The sequence below is a fragment of the Panulirus ornatus genome, chromosome 56 (genome assembly GCF_036320965.1).
Source record: "Panulirus ornatus isolate Po-2019 chromosome 56, ASM3632096v1, whole genome shotgun sequence".
Taxonomy (NCBI): domain Eukaryota; kingdom Metazoa; phylum Arthropoda; class Malacostraca; order Decapoda; family Palinuridae; genus Panulirus; species Panulirus ornatus.
Window position 1 is genome coordinate 9253978 of NC_092279.1, and position 21507 is coordinate 9275484.

Here is a 21507-nt window from a genome sequence, read left to right on the forward strand (position 1 = left end):
GTCCTTCAATGAGATTCTACTTCTTTTCATGCACTGACAATGATCTAACCTCGCTGTAGGTGACTTTCCACTTGCAGTGTAATCAGGCACGAGCAGAGTCTGGTAACAGCAGCTATAGTAAATGTAGGGGCAAGCAGTACCTTCAAATAAATAGTGGACAAAGACCTCCGAGATATAAAACATTGATAGATAGGCTTCCTCTTGGAAAAGCTCACTGCAGTTTGAGTACGAAACCTTTCCTGTTCACACTCGTATAATATTACATTCATGCTACTTGGGTTTTCTGATGCACTTCCATGTACAGGTACTTAACCTTCCATGCATCATTCGCTTGCACACTTCCCACTTTCCATGCTTTATTTACTCCCTACTTTCCTTGTCTCACTCTCTCCTACACTCCCCATCATCTGCATCACCACTTACTGGCCACCTTCCTTGCCTTGCTCATAAGCCCCTTATCTTCCATGACACACTCACTCTTACACCCCCTGCCTTACATATTTCACCTACTCCCGTACTCCCTATTTTCCGTACCTCACTCCCAAGCTCCTCATCTTTCATGCCTCACTCATTCCCATAATCCCCACATTCCATGCCTTAATAATTTCTGTACAATCCACTTTCATAACTCACTTAATCCTAACAAAAATATCTAATGAATCAAAAAAGGAAAAGGTACCCACACACTGGAAATAGGCAAATGTCATTTTATAAGAGGAAGGAGATAGAAAATGTGCCTTGAATTACTATCCAATTAGCCTCATGTCATATCTAGGCAAGACAATGAAAAAATAATAATAAAACTTACATTTCTAGATCATGACATAATATCAATCAGAATGTTTTAACAACAAAAGATTTCCAACAAATCTTTTAGAATTTTTCAGTGTCATATATGGCAACTGGGATTCAAATGTACTCTCTCATGTAATATGCTTGAATTTTAAAAAGATTGATAAAGTACCACACAAAACAATGCTAAGTAAAATCATATGGAAGAGGCAACAAACTATGTGCATGAATTAGTGACTGGCTCACCATCTGAAAAAGATGTAGTTTTAAATGGCAAAGCCTCAGTTGCTTGAATGTGATGATTGGAGTACAATTGAGGTTACTACTTGGCCCTATTCTTTTCATAACATACATTATTGATCCAGAATAGGTTTCATATTTAAGATATCTAAATTTGCAGATGGTACAAAACTGGGAGGGAGAGCAATATAGCGTAGGTCTGTGAAATAATTTAGAGAGCTCCTAAAATAAAAGAGTGGTCAGACAAATGGCGATGGGATCTAATATAGACAAATGTAAAGTTATGCACTTTGGAGATAAGAGAATGAAACATATTCATTTCTTTACTTATTATACCTTGTCGCTGTCTCACGCATTAGCAAGGTAGCACAAGGAAATAGACGAAAAAATGGCCCAACCCACCAACATACACATGCATACACGTACACACACGCACATATACATATCTATACATCTCAACGTATACATACGTATACACACACAGACATATACATATATACACATGTACATAATTCATACTGCCTACCTTTATTCATTCCCGTCGCCACCCCGCCACACATGAAATGACAACCCCCTTCCCCCGCATGTGTGCGAGGTAGCGCCAGGAAAAGACAACAAAGGCCACACTTGTTCACACTCAGTCTCTAGCTGTCATATATAATGCACCGAAACCACAGCTTCCTTTCTACATACAGACCCCACAAAACTTTCCACGGTTTACCCCAGATGCTTCACATACCCTGCTTCAATCAATTGACATGTCCGTCAAATACATGGAAAATCTCAAACAAAAGTAGATGAAGAGAAGGATCTTAAAGGTGTTAGTAATGACAATCTCAGGCAAACTAAATAGTGTCTTTTTCTTTTCTTTCATACTATTTGCCATTTCCTGCGTTAGCGAGGTAACGCTAACAACAAAGTACTGGGCCACAGAGGGAACATCATCACCTGCCCCCCCCACGTTCGTTCCTTTGGAGGGGAAAAAAAAAAGAGGGGAGGATTTCCAGCCCCCCGCTCCCTTCCCTTTTAGTTGCCTTCTATGACACGCAGGGAATACGTGGGAAGTATTCCTTCTCCCCTATCCCCAGGGAATGGAGTGAATTGGAGCAATGTGGTGTGCCGGGGTTGACGTGCTGTCGATGGATTGAATCAAGGCATGTGTATGGGGGTGGGTTGGGCCATTTCTTTCATCTGTTTCCTTGCGCTACCTCGCAAACGCGGGAGACAGCGACAAAGCAAAAAAAAAAAAAAAAAAAAAATATATATATATATATATATATATATATATATATATATATATATATATATATATATATATATATATATCATTAAATTTTAGGGAGAATAAAAAGATGTTCTGGAAGGAGGTAAATAAAGTGCGTAAGACAAGGGAGCAAATGGGAACTTCAGTGAAGGGTGCAAATGGGGAGGTGATAACAAGTAGTGGTGATGTGAGAAGGAGATGGAGTGAGTATTTTGAAGGTTTGTTGAATGTGTTTAATGATAGAGTGGCAGATATAGGGTGTTTTGGTCCAGGTGGTGTGCAAAGTGAGAGGGTTAGGGAAAATGATTTGGTAAACAGAGAAGAGGTAGTAAAAGCTTTGCGGAAGATGAAAGCCGGCAAGGCAGCAGGTTTGGATGGTATTGCAGTGGAAATTATTAAAAAAGGAGGTGACTGTATTGTTGACTGGTTGGTAAGGTTGTTTAATGTATGTATGACTCATGGTGAGGTGCCTGAAGATTGGCGGAATGCGTGCATAGTGCCATTGTACAAAGGCAAAGGGGATAAGAGTGAGTGCTCAAATTACAGAGGTATAAGTTTGTTCAGTATTCCTGGTAAATTATATGGGAGGGTATTGATTGAGAGGGTGAAGGCATGTACAGAGCATCAGATTGGGGAAGAGCAGTGTGGTTTCAGAAGTGGTAGAGGATGTGTGGATCAGGTGTTTGCTTTGAAGAATGTATGTGAGAAATACTTAGAAAAACAAATGGATTTGTATGTAGCATTCATGGATCTGGAGAAGGCATATGATAGAGTTGATAGAGATGCTCTGTGGAAGGTATTAAGAATATATGGTGTGGGAGGCAAGTTGTTAGAAGCAGTGAAAAGTTTTTATCGAGGATGTAAGGCATGTGTACGTGTAGGAAGAGAGGAAAGTGATTGGTTCTCAGTGAATGTAGGTTTGCGGCAGGGGTGTGTGATGTCTCCATGGTTCTTTAATTTGTTTATGGATGGGGTTGTTAGGGAGGTGAATGCAAGAGTTTTGGAAAGAGGGGCAAGTATGCAGTCTGTTGTGGATGAGAGAGCTTGGGAAGTGAGTCAGTTGTTGTTCGCAGATGATACAGCGCTGGTGGCTGATTCATGTGAGAAACTGCAGAAGCTGGTGACTGAGTTTGGTAAAGTGTGTGAAAGAAGAAAGTTAAGAGTAAATGTGAATAAGAGCAAGGTTATTAGGTACAGTAGGGTTGAGGGTCAAGTCAATTGGGAGGTTAGTTTGAATGGAGAAAAACTGGAGGAAGTAAAATGTTTTAGATATCTGGGAGTGGATCTGGCAGCGGATGGAACCATGGAAGCGGAAGTGAATCGTAGGGTGGGGGAGAGGGCGAAAATCCTGGGAGCCTTGAAGAATGTGTGGAAGTCGAGAACATTATCTCGGAAAGCAAAAATGGGTATGTTTGAAGGAATAGTGGTTCCAACAATGTTGTATGGTTGCGAGGCGTGGGCTATGGATAGAGTTGTGCGCAGGAGGATGGATGTGCTGGAAATGAGATGTTTGAGGACAATGTGTGGTGTGAGGTGGTTTGATCGAGTGAGTAACGTAAGGGTAAGAGAGATGTGTGGAAATAAAAAGAGCGTGGTTGAGAGAGCAGAAGAGGGTGTTTTGAAGTGGTTTGGGCACATGGAGAGAATGAGTGAGGAAAGATTGACCAAGAGGATATATGTGTCGGAGGTGGAGGGAACGAGGAGAAGAGGGAGACCAAATTGGAGGTGGAAAGATGGAGTGAAAAAGATTTTGTGTGATCGGGGCCTGAACATGCAGGAGGGTGAAAGGAGGGCTAGGAATAGAGTGAATTGGAGCGATGTGGTATACCGGGGTTGACGTGCTGTCAGTGGATTGAATCGGGGCATGTGAAGCGTCTGGGGTAAACCATGGAAAGCTGTGTAGGTATGTATATTTGCGTGTGTGGACGTATGTATATACATGTGTATGGGGGTGGGTTGGGCCATTTCTTTCGTCTGTTTCCTTGCGCTACCTCGCAAACGCGGGAGACAGCGACAAAGTATAATAATAATAATAATAATAATAATATATATATATATATATATATATATATATATATATATATATATATATATATATATATATATATATATTTTTTTTTTTTTTTTTTTGCGCTTTGTCACTGTCTCCCACGTTTGCGAGGTAGCGCAAGGAAACAGACGAAAGAAATGGCCCAACCCACCCCCATACACATGTATATACATACGTCCACACACGCAAATATACATACCTACACAGCTTTCCATGGTTTACCCCAGACGCTTCACATGCCTTGATTCAATCCACTGACAGCACGTCAACCCCGGTATACCACATCGCTCCAATTCACTCTATTCCTTGCCCTCCTTTCACCCTCTTGCATGTTCAGGCCCCGATCACACAAAATCTTTTTCACTCCATCTTTCCACCTCCAATTTGGTCTCCCTCTTCTCCTCGTTCCCTCCACCTCCGACACATATATCCTCTTGGTCAATCTTTCCTCACTCATTCTCTCCATGTGACCAAACCATTTCAAAACACCCTCTTCTGCTCTCTCAACCACGCTCTTTTTATTTCCACACATCTCTCTTACCCTTACGTTACTTACTCGATCAAACCACCTCACACCACACATTGTCCTCAAACATCTCATTTCCAGCACATCCATCCTCCTGCGCACAACTCTATCCATAGTCCACGCCTCGCAACCATACAACATTGTTGGAACCACTATTCCTTCAAACATACCCATTTTTGCTTTCCGAGATAATGTTCTCGACTTCCACACATTCTTCAAGGCTCACAGAATTTTCGCCCCCTCCCCCACCCTATGATCCACTTCCGCTTCCATGGTTCCATCCGCTGCCAGATCCACTCCCAGATATCTAAAACACTTCACTTCCTCCAGTTTTTCTCCATTCAAACTCACCTCCCAATTGACTTGACCCTCAACCCTACTGTACCTAATATATATATATATATATATATATATATATATATATATATATATATATATATATATATATATATATATATTCTTAGTATAGAATGGAAAGAGGTGAGAACAAAGGAGGTAAGGGGAGTGGGGGAGGAATGGGATGTATTTATGGAAACAGTGATGGTTTGCGCAAAAGATGCTTGTGGCATGAGGAGTGTGGGAGGTGTGTTGATTAGAAAGGGTAGTGAGTGGTGGGATGAAGAAGTAAGATTATTAGTGAAAGAGAAGAAAGAGGCATTTGGACGATTTTTGCAGGGAAAAAATGGAAATGAGTGGGAGATGTATAAAAGAAAGAGACAGGAGGTCAAGAGAAAGGTGCAAGAGATGAAAAAGAGGGCAAATGAGAGTTGGGGTGAGAGAGTATCATTAAATTTTAGGGAGAACAAAAAGATGTTTTGGGAGGAGGTAAATAAAGTGTGTAAGACAAGGGAGCAAATGGGAACTTCAGTGAAGGGGACTAATAGGGAGGTGATAACAAGTAGTGGTGATGTGAGTAGGAGATGGAGTGAGTATTTTGAAGGTTTGTTGAATGTGTTTGATGATAGATTGGCTTATTTAGGGTGTTTTGGTCGAGGTGGTTTGCAGAATGAGAGGGTTAGGGAAAATGACTTGGTAAACAGAGCAGAGGTAGTAAAAGCTTTGCGGAAGATGAAAGCCGGCAAGGTAGCAGGCTTGGATGGTATTGCAGTGGAATTTATTAAAAAAGAGAGTGACTGTATTGTTGCCTGGTTGGTGAGGTTATTTAATGTATGTATGATTCATGGTGGATCTGGCAGCGGATGGAACCATGGAAGCGGAAGTGGATCATAGGGTGGGGGAGGGGGCGAAAATTCTGGGGGCCTTGAAGAATGTGTGGAAGTCGAGAACATTATCTCGGAAAGCAAAAATGGGTATGTTTGAAGGAATAGTGGTTCCAACAATGTTGTATGGTTGTGAGGCGTGGGCTATGGATAGAGTTGTGCGCAGGAGGATGGATGTGCTGGAAATGAGATGTTTGAGGACAATGTGTGGTGTGAGGTGGTTTGATCGAGTGAGTAACGTAAGGGTAAGAGAGATGTGTGGAAATAAAAAGAGCGTGGTTGAGAGAGCAGAAGAGGGTGTTTTGAAGTGGTTTGGGCACATGGAGAGAATGAGTGAGGAAAGATTGACCAAGAGGATATATGTGTCGGAGGTGGAGGGAACGAGGAGAAGAGGGAGACCAAATTGGAGGTGGAAAGATGGAGTGAAAAAGATTTTGTGTGATCGGGGCCTGAACATGCAGGAGGGTGAAAGGAGGGCAAGGAACAGAGTGAATTGGAGCGATGTGGTATACCGGGGTTGACGTGCTGTCAGTGGATTGAATCAAGGCATGTGAAGCGTCTGGGGTAAACCGTGGAAAGCTGTGTAGGTATGTATATTTGCGTGTGTGGACGTATGTATATACATGTGTATGGGGGGGGGGGTTGGGCCATTTCTTTCGTCTGTTTCCTTGCGCTACCTCGCAAACGCGAGAGACAGCGACAAAGTATAATAAAATAAAAAAAAATAATGATTCATGGTGAGGTGCCTGAGGATTGGCGGAATGCGTGCATTGTGCCATTGTACAAAGGCAAAGGGGATACGAGTGAGTGCTCAAATTACAGAGGTATAAGTTTGTTGAGTATTCCTGGTAAATTATATGGGAGGGTACTGATTGAGAGGGTGAAGGCATGTACAGAGCATCAGATTGGGGAAGAGCAGTGTGGTTTCAGAAGTGGTAGAGGATGTGTGGATCAGGTGTTTGCCTTGAAGAATGTATGTGAGAAATACTTAGAAAAGCAAATGGATTTGTATGTAGCATTTATGGATCTGGAGAAGGCATATGATAGAGTTGATAGAGATGCTCTGTGGAAGGTATTAAGAATATATGGTGTGGGAGGCAAGTTGCTAGAAGCAGTGAAAATTTTTTATCGAGGATGTAAGGCATGTGTACGTGTAGGAAGAGAGGAAAGTGATTGGTTCTCAGTGAATGTAGGTTTGCGGCAGGGGTGTGTGATGTCTCCATGTTTGTTTAATTTGTTTATGGATGGGGTTGTTAGGGAGGTGAATGCAAGAGTTTTGGAAAGAGGGGCAAGTATGAAGTCTGTTGTGGATGAGAGAGCTTGGGAAGTGAGTCAGTTGTTGTTCGCTGATGATACAGCGCTGGTGGCTGATTCATGTGAGAAACTGCAGAAGCTGGTGACTGAGTTTGGTAAAGTGTGTGAAAGAAGAAAGTTAAGAGTAAATGTGAACAAGAGCAAGGTTATTAGGTACAGTACGGTTGAGGGTCAAGTCAATTGGGAGGTAAGTTTGAATGGAGAAAAATTGGAGGAAGTAAAGTGTTTTAGATATCTGGGAGTGGATCTGGCAACGGATGGAACCATGGAAGCGGAAGTGGATCATATGGTGGGGGAGGGGGCGAAAATCCTGGGAGCCTTGAAGAATGTGTGGAAGTCGAGAACATTATCTCGGAAAGCAAAAATGGGTATGTTTGAAGGAATAGTGGTTCCAACAATTTTGTATGGTTGCGAGGCGTGGGCTATGGATAGAGTTGTGCGCAGGAGGTTGGATGTGCTGGAAATGAGATGTTTGAGGACAATGTGTGGTGTGAGGTAGTTTGATCAAGTAAGTAACGTAAGGGTAAGAGAGATGTGTGGAAATAAAAAGAGCGTGGTTAAGAGAGCAGAAAAGGGTGTTTTGAAATGGTTTGGGCACATGGAGAGAATGAGTGAGGAAAGATTGACCAAGAGGATATATGTGTCGGAGGTGGAGGGAACGAGGAGAAGTGGGAGACCAAATTGGAGGTGGAAAGATGGAGTGAAAAAGATTTTGTGTGATCGGGGCCTGTACATGCAGGAGGGTGAAAGGAGGGCAAGGAATAGAGTGAATTGGATCGAGGTGGTATACCGGGGTTGACGTGCTGTCAGTGGATTGAATCAGGGCATGTGAAGCGTCTGGGGTAAACCATGGAAAGCTGTGTAGGTATGTATATTTGCGTGTGTGGACGTGTATGTATATACATGTGTATGGGGGTGGGTTGGGCCATTTCTTTCGTCTGTTTCCTTGCGCTACCTCGGAAATGCGGGAGACAGCGACAAAGTATAATAATAATAATAATAATAATAATATATATATATATATATATATATATATATATATATATATATATATATATATATATATATATATTATTTTTTTTTTTTTTTTTTTGCGCTTTGTCACTGTCTCCCACGTTTGCGAGGTAGCGCAAGGAAACAGACGAAAGAAATGGCCCAACCCACCCCCATACACATGTATATACATACGTCCACACACGCAAATATACATACCTACACAGCTTTCCATGGTTTACCCCAGACGCTTCACATGCCTTGATTCAATCCACTGACAGCACGTCAACCCCGGTATACCACATCGCTCCAATTCACTCTATTCCTTGCCCTCCTTTCACCCTCTTGCATGTTCAGGCCCCGATCACACAAAATCTTTTTCACTCCATCTTTCCACCTCCAATTTGGTCTCCCTCTTCTCCTCGTTCCCTCCACCTCCGACACATATATCCTCTTGGTCAATCTTTCCTCACTCATTCTCTCCATGTGACCAAACCATTTCAAAACACCCTCTTCTGCTCTCTCAACCACGCTCTTTTTATTTCCACACATCTCTCTTACCCTTACGTTACTTACTCGATCAAACCACCTCACACCACACATTGTCCTCAAACATCTCATTTCCAGCACATCCATCCTCCTGCGCACAACTCTATCCATAGTCCACGCCTCGCAACCATACAACATTGTTGGAACCACTATTCCTTCAAACATACCCATTTTTGCTTTCCGAGATAATGTTCTCGACTTCCACACATTCTTCAAGGCTCACAGAATTTTCGCCCCCTCCCCCACCCTATGATCCACTTCCGCTTCCATGGTTCCATCCGCTGCCAGATCCACTCCCAGATATCTAAAACACTTCACTTCCTCCAGTTTTTCTCCATTCAAACTCACCTCCCAATTGACTTGACCCTCAACCCTACTGTACCTAATATATATATATATATATATATATATATATATATATATTCTTAGTATAGAATGGAAAGAGGTGAGAACAAAGGAGGTAAGGGGAGTGGGGGAGGAATGGGATGTATTTATGGAAACAGTGATGGTTTGCGCAAAAGATGCTTGTGGCATGAGGAGTGTGGGAGGTGTGTTGATTAGAAAGGGTAGTGAGTGGTGGGATGAAGAAGTAAGATTATTAGTGAAAGAGAAGAAAGAGGCATTTGGACGATTTTTGCAGGGAAAAAATGGAAATGAGTGGGAGATGTATAAAAGAAAGAGACAGGAGGTCAAGAGAAAGGTGCAAGAGATGAAAAAGAGGGCAAATGAGAGTTGGGGTGAGAGAGTATCATTAAATTTTAGGGAGAACAAAAAGATGTTTTGGGAGGAGGTAAATAAAGTGTGTAAGACAAGGGAGCAAATGGGAACTTCAGTGAAGGGGACTAATAGGGAGGTGATAACAAGTAGTGGTGATGTGAGTAGGAGATGGAGTGAGTATTTTGAAGGTTTGTTGAATGTGTTTGATGATAGATTGGCTTATTTAGGGTGTTTTGGTCGAGGTGGTTTGCAGAATGAGAGGGTTAGGGAAAATGACTTGGTAAACAGAGCAGAGGTAGTAAAAGCTTTGCGGAAGATGAAAGCCGGCAAGGTAGCAGGCTTGGATGGTATTGCAGTGGAATTTATTAAAAAAGAGAGTGACTGTATTGTTGCCTGGTTGGTGAGGTTATTTAATGTATGTATGATTCATGGTGGATCTGGCAGCGGATGGAACCATGGAAGCGGAAGTGGATCATAGGGTGGGGGAGGGGGCGAAAATTCTGGGGGCCTTGAAGAATGTGTGGAAGTCGAGAACATTATCTCGGAAAGCAAAAATGGGTATGTTTGAAGGAATAGTGGTTCCAACAATGTTGTATGGTTATGAGGCGTGGGCTATGGATAGAGTTGTGCGCAGGAGGATGGATGTGCTGGAAATGAGATGTTTGAGGACAATGTGTGGTGTGAGGTGGTTTGATCGAGTGAGTAACGTAAGGGTAAGAGAGATGTGTGGAAATAAAAAGAGCGTGGTTGAGAGAGCAGAAGAGGGTGTTTTGAAGTGGTTTGGGCACATGGAGAGAATGAGTGAGGAAAGATTGACCAAGAGGATATATGTGTCGGAGGTGGAGGGAACGAGGAGAAGAGGGAGACCAAATTGGAGGTGGAAAGATGGAGTGAAAAAGATTTTGTGTGATCGGGGCCTGAACATGCAGGAGGGTGAAAGGAGGGCAAGGAATAGAGTGAATTGGAGCGATGTGGTATACCGGGGTTGACGTGCTGTCAGTGGATTGAATCAAGGCATGTGAAGCGTCTGGGGTAAACCGTGGAAAGCTGTGTAGGTATGTATATTTGCGTGTGTGGACGTATGTATATACATGTGTATGGGGGGGGGGGTTGGGCCATTTCTTTCGTCTGTTTCCTTGCGCTACCTCGCAAACGCGAGAGACAGCGACAAAGTATAATAAAATAAAAAAAAATAATGATTCATGGTGAGGTGCCTGAGGATTGGCGGAATGCGTGCATTGTGCCATTGTACAAAGGCAAAGGGGATACGAGTGAGTGCTCAAATTACAGAGGTATAAGTTTGTTGAGTATTCCTGGTAAATTATATGGGAGGGTACTGATTGAGAGGGTGAAGGCATGTACAGAGCATCAGATTGGGGAAGAGCAGTGTGGTTTCAGAAGTGGTAGAGGATGTGTGGATCAGGTGTTTGCCTTGAAGAATGTATGTGAGAAATACTTAGAAAAGCAAATGGATTTGTATGTAGCATTTATGGATCTGGAGAAGGCATATGATAGAGTTGATAGAGATGCTCTGTGGAAGGTATTAAGAATATATGGTGTGGGAGGCAAGTTGCTAGAAGCAGTGAAAATTTTTTATCGAGGATGTAAGGCATGTGTACGTGTAGGAAGAGAGGAAAGTGATTGGTTCTCAGTGAATGTAGGTTTGCGGCAGGGGTGTGTGATGTCTCCATGTTTGTTTAATTTGTTTATGGATGGGGTTGTTAGGGAGGTGAATGCAAGAGTTTTGGAAAGAGGGGCAAGTATGAAGTCTGTTGTGGATGAGAGAGCTTGGGAAGTGAGTCAGTTGTTGTTCGCTGATGATACAGCGCTGGTGGCTGATTCATGTGAGAAACTGCAGAAGCTGGTGACTGAGTTTGGTAAAGTGTGTGAAAGAAGAAAGTTAAGAGTAAATGTGAACAAGAGCAAGGTTATTAGGTACAGTACGGTTGAGGGTCAAGTCAATTGGGAGGTAAGTTTGAATGGAGAAAAATTGGAGGAAGTAAAGTGTTTTAGATATCTGGGAGTGGATCTGGCAACGGATGGAACCATGGAAGCGGAAGTGGATCATATGGTGGGGGAGGGGGCGAAAATCCTGGGAGCCTTGAAGAATGTGTGGAAGTCGAGAACATTATCTCGGAAAGCAAAAATGGGTATGTTTGAAGGAATAGTGGTTCCAACAATTTTGTATGGTTGCGAGGCGTGGGCTATGGATAGAGTTGTGCGCAGGAGGTTGGATGTGCTGGAAATGAGATGTTTGAGGACAATGTGTGGTGTGAGGTAGTTTGATCAAGTAAGTAACGTAAGGGTAAGAGAGATGTGTGGAAATAAAAAGAGCGTGGTTAAGAGAGCAGAAAAGGGTGTTTTGAAATGGTTTGGGCACATGGAGAGAATGAGTGAGGAAAGATTGACCAAGAGGATATATGTGTCGGAGGTGGAGGGAACGAGGAGAAGTGGGAGACCAAATTGGAGGTGGAAAGATGGAGTGAAAAAGATTTTGTGTGATCGGGGCCTGTACATGCAGGAGGGTGAAAGGAGGGCAAGGAATAGAGTGAATTGGATCGAGGTGGTATACCGGGGTTGACGTGCTGTCAGTGGATTGAATCAGGGCATGTGAAGCGTCTGGGGTAAACCATGGAAAGCTGTGTAGGTATGTATATTTGCGTGTGTGGACGTGTATGTATATACATGTGTATGGGGGTGGGTTGGGCCATTTCTTTCGTCTGTTTCCTTGCGCTACCTCGGAAATGCGGGAGACAGCGACAAAGCAAGAAAAAAAATATATATATATATATTTATTCATTTATTTGCTTTGTCGCTGTCTCCCGCGGTAGCGAGGTAGTGCAAGGAAACAAACGAAAGAATGGCCCAACCCACTCACACACACATGTATACACATACACGTCCACACACGCAAATATACATATCTATACATCTCAACGTATACCTATATATACACACACAGACATATACATATATGCACATGTACATAATTCATACTGTTTGCTTTTATTCATTCCCATCGCCACCCCACCACACATGAAATAACAACTCTCTACCCCCGCATGTGTGCGAGGTAGTGCTAGGAAAAGACAACAAAGGCCACATTCGTTCACACTCAGTCTCTAGCTGTCATGTAATAATGCACCAAAACCACAGCTCCCTTTCCACATCCAGGCCCCATAGAACTTTCCATGGTTTAACCCAGATGCTTCACATGCCCTGGTTCGATCCATTGACAGCACGTCGACCCTGGTATACCACATCGTTCCAATTCACTCTATTCCTTGCACGCCTTTCACCCTCCTGCGTGTTCAGGCCCCGATCACTCAAAATCGTTTTCACTCCATCTTTCCACCTCCAATTTGGTCTCACACTTCTCCTCGTTCCCTCCACCTCTGACACATATATCCTCTTGGTCAATCTTTCCTTACTCATTCTCTCCATGTGACCAAACCATTTCAAAACACCCTCTTCTGCTCTCTGAACCACACTCTTTTTATTACCACACATTTCTCTTACCCTATTACTACTAACTTGATCAAACCACCTCACACCATATATTGTCCTCAAACATCTCATTTCCAACACATCCACCCTCTTCTGCACACTCTATCTATAGCCCATGCCTCACAACCATATAACACTGTTAGAACCACTATTCCTTCAAACATACCCATTTTTGCTTTCCGAGATAATGTTCTCGACTTCCACACATTCTTGAACGCTCCCAGAACTTTCGCCCCCTCCCCTACCCTATGATTCACTTCCACTTCCATGGTTCCATCGGCTGCCAAATCCACTCCCAGATACCTAAAACACTTCACTTCCTCCAGTTTTTCTCCAATTAAACTTACCTCCCAATTGACTTGTCCCTCAACCCTACTGTACCTAATAACCTTGCTCTTATTATATGAAAAAGACCTGGCATTACCTACAACCTTTCTAAGGTTCCTCCAACCCAAGGCTACATTACTTCTGTAGCAGGGAAATGCAGTTTTATTTGGAGCGAGAAGTTTTTTGATAAGACTGTACTCCCAGTGTTAAATTTAGCCTTGCCAAAGGTGACTTTTCACTCGTGACGTAACCTCAAGTTGGCAGAGTTCGATAATGCCTATCTATATGTATGTATATATGGCCTCATTCTCTCACATCCACTCTCTAGTTGGCATGCACTATGCAACAAAACCACAGCTCCATATCTACAAACAAAACCCACATACCCTTTCATAGTTTCCACTGACCACTTCATATGCTCTGGTTCAGGCAATCGACAGCATGTTGCCCCCTATAAACATCACTCCTGTTCACACCTTAGAGGCTCCAAGCACTCAAAACCTTTTCCTTTCCTTCATTATATATGTATGCACTGCCAAACTTTGCCCACTTGTGGTTACAACTCAAGTGAAAGTCACCTTCAGCAAGAATGTATTATCAGAGTATATCAAAGAACTCACTCCAAAAGATTCCATCCCTTCCCTGATACTGACTGTAGTGCACCCTTGAAGCTGATGGTGTCTATCAGAATGTAAAAATGGAAAAAGTTTCTACGTTTCAAACTAAAAATCTTGACTGCAAAACACCAGAAACAATTCTAATCCTCTTCTGTTCTCTAGAAAGACCATGTCTTTAACATGCAGCCTACCTCTGGTCCTCCCAACTACATGAAAGCCAAAGTGAAACTTGAACAAATACAAAGACAGGTGAAAAACTTATTTCATCTCTGAGAAACCTTACATATGAAAAGAAGCTCAAACGATTAAACCTCTTTCCTCTTACAATGCTTAAACTCTGCAGTGTCCTAATGCACGTTATCAAAATTTTTAATAAATCTGACAATGTGAATCACAAGATCCATTTGAAATGTAAGAGACTACATTTACCGATTCAAATGGAATAAAACTTAAAAGCTACAAAACGTAATATTGATGTGGGATAAAGTTTCCTTGTAAACTGAACACTGGAACAAATGACCATCAAACTATGTAAATGCCAAGACTGTACATACCTTCAAAAACTGATGAGACAAATTTTTCACCAGTTCAGGTAGCCACTGAATGATGTAAGAGAAAATATACATACAGTGCACACACATCAATTCCTTTTTCCTAATCTACTCCAGAAGAACATATTGAAATGTATCAGAGGTTGGAATAGCACATGAAGATTTTTCATATAGGATTTACATTTTCTTCTATCCAATTGAATTCCATGCAACAATGTAAGGTTTTTCTTCCATTCTTTTTCCTGTTCTATCCTTACTTTAGAATCTTGTAGGTACATAGATACCTTCCATGCCTCACACTCCACATTCCTTGCCTCTCACTCCCAGTTCCCACTTTCTATGCCTCACTTACTCACACTCCTTGCATCCCATACCTCCTCTACTTCTGTAGCCCCAACTTTACATGTCTCAGTCACTCTCATACTCTCCAATTTCCATCCCTTACACACTCCCACCCACAATGCCTATGTTCCATGCCTCTCTCACTCCTAGAGTCCCCACCTTCCATTCCTCACTTACTCCCACATTCTTTACATTCCATACCTCTCACTCTTACAGTACCCACGTTCCATGTCTCACTCCCACTTTCCACTCTCCCACATTCCATACTCGTTACCACATTCCATGCCTCTCTCACTCCTACAGTCCCCACTTTCTGTACCTCGCTCACAGTCACATTGACCATATTCTATGTCTCTTTCACTCCTACAGTCCATATTATCCATGCCTATCACTCCCACATTCCATACATATCATACCTCTCATCCTTAGAGTCCCCACTTTCTTTGCATCTTTCACTCCCACATTCCGTGCCTCTCATTCTTACAGTCCCTACTTTCCATGCCTTACTACTTTCACACATCCTACATTACATTTCTTTCTAATTCCTACAGTCCCCACTTTCCATGCTCTCATTCCCATATCTTCCATGCTGTTCTCACTCTTATACTCATGCTTTCTCTTGTCCAAGCATTTCACCATATCTAACTTCAATTCTCTATGTTTGCTTTCTTAAGGCTTAATATTATGTAAAATTTTCTAACATAAACTCTACCCTCAAATCTTTGCTAACAGACTCCCTTTTTTTATGTTTTATGTTCTTATAACTCTCTATTTTCACTCTCCCTGAAACCTTAAATCCTAGTCATCATGTCTTGACTCAACCTTCCAATCCTTACTCCTTAACTACTTACCGTCTAAAACTTACTCTCTCCCCAATTCTCTACTTTCCAATTTTGCTCACCATCCAACTCCATACCTTCTATATTGCACAATAGCCTTTATCTTTCTTTCCAATCCTCACTAACCCCCTGCTCACTTCTAGAATCCATACATTTTAATCCTGGCTCACTTCCAACTCCCTACCTCTAAGTTCTTTCTTATTTCATACTTTCCAATCATTGTTTATTCCCAGACTCCTAACCTTACATTCCTCACTGCTCATCTCCTTTCATTTGAATCCTTGCTCAATAACTAATTCCTTATCATCCAATTCTTTCTCACCACCCAAATCCCTTTCAATCCTTGTTCATTCACTGACTCCTTCACTTTCAGTCCTCTTTGATTCCCAGTTACCCTTCCTTCTGTAACTCTCTCTCACCTGTTCCATACCTCTTCATCTCATCTTAGGTCCTATTTACAATGTAATAAATATATTTTCACATGCATTTACTCCCATTTTCAGATGTAATGAATATCCTAAGAAAATAAACTCCTTTATTCAGATTTTTCAAAATTACTGTCAACATGCAGAGTTCTCATACAAAACTAGATGACAAAATTTCATAACAATAAAATCTTATGGGTAACGTGAAAATGAAGACAGCCTTTTCAAATATTTGAAACTATCGTGGTTTTGAACCACAATGATTGGTAACAAAGGTGATAAAAAAGAAAGAAATGTTTCATAAAACTTTAGGCATATTTCACAACACCACCTTCATAACAAAGATCAGGCTTTCCAACAAGAAAGTTTGGTATCAATAGAATTCATTAATACAGAGGGATGGCTAGAGTACCGCTCTAAGCAAATGATTTTATCATACCTAAAACATACTGTATAATCTCTTTCTTTTTGCTATTTTTTAAAATATCTACAAAAATATATTCACTTGTACATGAGAGGACACTATTAAAAATCTCACAGCAACAACAAATACCCTCTGTACGAGTTTGTTTGGAATAAGAACACAGGATCATATTCTGGCTAGGCTTTACCTGTATACAGTGTTGTATTTGATGTATGAAAATGATAACAATGAGTGAAAGTGAGGTTTGATTCACATATCATCCACTAGTAACTGAATTCTATCACATAAAACAGTTGACAGTTCATCAAAATAGTCTCAAGCTTTTTCACTGAATGTACTCACTCAGAGCCATCTGAGTATAAAGTATAAAAAAGTTTTGTATTGGCACTATAGAGTAAGGAGTGAGCAAAACATTAGTGTATTGTGTTTGTTTTCCTTGCTCCTCACTGCCACACTTTTGTCAGGTTTTGCTTTCGGAACCTGAAGATATTTTGATAAAGTACTTAAAATGCTCAAAATAATCCCTATCTATTATTACCATATTCATTGTTCACTGACAGTCAATGCCATTCCAGTTGACTTCAATAGTCATTAAAATCAGTTATGTATATACACTCACTGACAAAATTATCTATTTATTTATTTATTCTACTTTGTCACTGTCTCCCGCATTAGCGAGGTAGCGCAAGGAAACAGATGAAAGAATGGCCCAACCCACCCACACACACACATGTATATACATACACGTCCACACATGCAAAATATACATACCTATACATCTCAATGTATACATATATATACACACAGACATATACATATATAAACATATACATAATTCATGCTGTCTGCCTTTATTCATTCCCATCGCCACATAAAATAACAACCCCCTTCCCCTGCATGTGCGTGAGGTAGCGCTAAGAAAAGACAACAAAGGCCACATTCGTTCACACTCAGTCTCTAGCTGTCATATATAATGCACCAAAACCACAGCTCCCTTTCCACATCCAGGCCCCACACAACTTTCCATGGTTTACCCCAGGTGCTTCACACTCCCTGGTTCAATCCATTGACAGCATGTCGACCCCAGTATACCACATCATTCCAATTCACTCTATTCCTTGCATGACTTTCATCCTCCTGCATGTTCAGGCCCCGATCACTCAAAATCTTTTTCACTCCATCTTTCCACCTCCAATTTGGTCTCCCACTTCTCCTCGTTCCCTCCACCTCTGACACATATATCCTCTTGGTCAATCTTTCCTCACTCATTCTCTCCATGCGACCAAACCATTTCAAAACACCCTCTTCTGCTCTCTCAACCACACTCTTTTTATCACCACACAACTCTCTTACCCTATTATTACTTACTCAATCAAACCAACTCACATCACATATTGTCCTCAAAGATCTCATTTCCAGCACATCCACCCTCTTCCACACAACTCTATCTATGCCCCATGCCTCGCAACCATATAACATTGTTGGAACCACTTTTCCTTCAAACATACCCATTTTTGCTTTCCGAGATAATGTTCTCGACTTCCACACATTCTTCAATGCACCCAGAACTTTCGCCCCCTCCCCCACCCTATGATTCACTTCTGCTTCCATTATTCTATCCGTTGCCAAATCCACTCCCAGATATCTTAAAACACTTAACTTCCTCCAGTTTTTCTCCATTCAAACTTACCTCCCAATTTACTTGTCCCTTAACCCTACTGTACCTAATAACCTTGCTCTTTTTCACATTTACCCTCAGCTTTCTTTTTTCACACACTTTACCAAACTCAGTCACCAGCTTCTGCAGTTTCTCACCTGAATCAGCCACCAACACTGTATCATCAGCGAACAACAACTGACTCACTTCCCAAGCTCTCTCATCCACAACAGACTGCATACTTGCCCCTCTTTCCAAAACTCTTGCATTCACCTCCCAAACAACCCCATCCATAAACAAATCAAACAACCATGGAGACATCAAACACTCCTGCCACAAACTATTATTCAGCGAAAACCAATCACTTTCCTCTCTTCCTACCGTACACATGCCTTACATCCTCGAATAAAACTTTTCACTGCTTCTAACAACTTGCCTCCCACACCATATATTCTTAATACCTTCCACAGAGCATCTCTATCAACTCTATCATATGCCTTCTCCAGATCCATAAATGCTACATACAAATCCATTTGCTTTTCTAAGTATTTCGCACATATATTCTTCAAAGCAAACACCTGATCCACACATCCTCTACCACTTCTGAAACCACACTGCTCTTCCCCAGTCTGATGCTCTGTACATGTCTTCACCCTCTCAATCAATACATGATGAAAACCAATTTAACCAATTTGTGGGAAATACTCAGTTCATACTAATATCTAAAACTATTCTTACCACAATTTTTGATAAAATCCACTCTGAGTAAATTTGTAGACAATAATCAAAATGTTACCAGGCATGTTACATTACAATGATACAAATGAAGCAAATGAGTGATGGAATATAAGATGAAGATATGTATAAAAAAAAAATATTGATAAAGATGAATAAAAATCATAATGTACCATAAGGTATATATAACCAGATAATTTCCTTACTGCCATGGGCCTAGACCAAAATTCATATCACAGGATGAAAATGGGCATAAATAGCTCACTCTCTATGGTAGCACTGCCTATGTTGAGAGCTCTGCTGCTGGGTTGTCAATGCCTCTCAAACTTAAGTCCTTAGAGTTCTTGGAGACTGGTAGAGGTGGTGGGGCATTGGGGTCATCAGCAGCAACAGGTGAAGCCACTTCCTGACTGTCCTCTGGAGCCACATACAGCCACCAAGCCAAGAAGAACAGGATAGTCGACAGACACTTGAAGATTATTGAGATACCCATCATATACCTGCCACAGAAAGTAGGGTTACTAAGATCAATGAACCTCATACCTAGGGAATAGTGTAATTTGTAGTGTATACCAGATTTAATATTGACGATTTAGCTGGAGTTAACCAATAATAAATGAACCTCTTACTTTTGACTTAAACACAGCATTTGGAGAAGTCAAGTTTTCAATAAGAGCACACTTATACAACTATTGTTCAAGACGAGACATTCAAATATCATCACAACCATACTGCCCCAATCTTACAATCCAGAAATACCACATGCTTGTGAAAAGAATTCCCCTTCCCTTCTTCCTAAAAAGTCCTTTAAACTCACTGAAATTACAGACATTCATTGCATTAACTTCTTTTATAGTGGAGGTTCCATTCATGAACAAAGTCCCCATCAAGGTCAGGTCTTAACTGAAATATAGAGAGGTTAATGCAGGGGAAAAAGAGGAGTGTTTATGAATTTTGGAGGAAGAGAAAACCTATCTTGTAAAATATACCAGGTCATACTTTTTGGGAAAGACATGGAAGGGTAGAGAGTTCTAAAGCTTTGAGGTGTAGGAAAAGAAACTTTTACAAGAAACATTTATCAAAATAGCCCACCTTTGAATTACCAATGGCCACACAGTAATCATGTAATGCAGCAGCGTACCCAGTATTAGATGGTCTAGCTACTGGTGGGGGCACACAAGTAGCCAGCTCTCAAAAGCAAAATCCAAAGTGATACCCAGAAAAGAGGGAAAATGAACTAACAGTGGAGCACAGAGTGAATGGATCAATTTTTGGTGTTAGCCTGGGAGAGTTTATAAGTCAGACCACTTTCGACTCACTGTGTCATGTAAGGATGCAGAGCTACAACCATCTCAGGTGCGGGAGCATTAGTCCTTACAAGGATGGATCAGTCCTTTGAATAAACAAAGCAACTTTGGAAGAAAGAAGTTTTGACATCTAAACAAAACTCCCAGCTTCTTAAAGGCAGATGTAGCATTTCTGCAGTGTGGGGCCTCTCAGGCAGAGTGAATGTAGCAGTAATACCATGGATGTTCATGAAGTCAAGGGGTGAAATTACTGAACTATTAAAGTAAAGAGGAAAGTGATGAGTTATGGTGAGTTAATTTTTGATAAGACAAGTAAAAACTGGGTCTTAGAGGCATTAAATTCAACCAAATTTCATCAGTTCCACTGAGATATCCTGTCCAAGTCTGAATTTATTGAAGAAGTTGTGTTGAGATGAGATGTGATCGAGTGAAAGGAGGAGGAGCAGAACTGAAAGACAGTGAAGAATGTGACTATGAGTCATCTGCATGAGTACATTTGGCTATTTGCAGAAGAAAGGAAATTGTTGATAAAAAGGAAAAAAGTGTGGAAAACAGGGTAGAACCTCTGCTGATGGAGAAAGGGGCAGACGCTTATCTATCAACAACCATGGTGACAGATCGGCAGAGAGGAAGCCAGATATGAGAGAGAAAAGTGAGAGAGGAAAACCAAAAGGGGGAAGCTTAGAGATGAGACTACAGAGCCATATCCTGTCAAAAGCTTTAAATGTTTCAAGGGTAACTAAATATGATTCCCCAGAATCTTTCTAGGAGGATGACCAGACATTATTATGATGGGAAAGAATACCATCAGTGGGTCTTGCCTTAGAGAAACCATACTGGAGATCAAGGAGAAGACTGAGATTCAAGATATCTAAGGATATGGGAGTTGAGGAGGAATACTTGATACTATATCACACTATCAGTCCTATGAACCTTCAAAAGTCCTACTCTTCCTAATTTACTTTTAAAAAACTCTAAAAATACATTCATCCTAAAACGTGCAATTCATCTGATATGACCATCCCCCCTCCACCTAGGGATCCGACTTTTTTCCTTACAGAAAGCATGCACATTATCCATTAATAAAGAAACCCCCATACAAAGTATCATA

The 21507-nt window shown here is 41.3% G+C and overlaps 1 protein-coding gene across 6 annotated transcripts in view; it reads right to left on the minus strand.

The window, feature by feature from the left end:
• The window catches only part of Oatp26F (Organic anion transporting polypeptide 26F), a 166742-nt gene that overhangs the window by 13575 nt on the left and 131660 nt on the right, over nucleotides 1-21507 (minus strand). For 4 of the 6 annotated variants that reach the window (XR_011716746.1, XR_011716745.1, XR_011716744.1 and 1 more), the window contains exon 14: nucleotides 19355-19589. Coding sequence is in view for 3 of the 6 variants with exons in the window: in XM_071693724.1 (XP_071549825.1) it covers nucleotides 19373-19589 (217 nt within the window). In the remaining 3 variants the exon portion in view is untranslated. Of the gene's footprint in view, nucleotides 1-16369; nucleotides 19590-21507 lie in introns of those variants that run through there. The other 2 variants (XM_071693725.1, XM_071693723.1) reach the window with 1 other exon arrangement.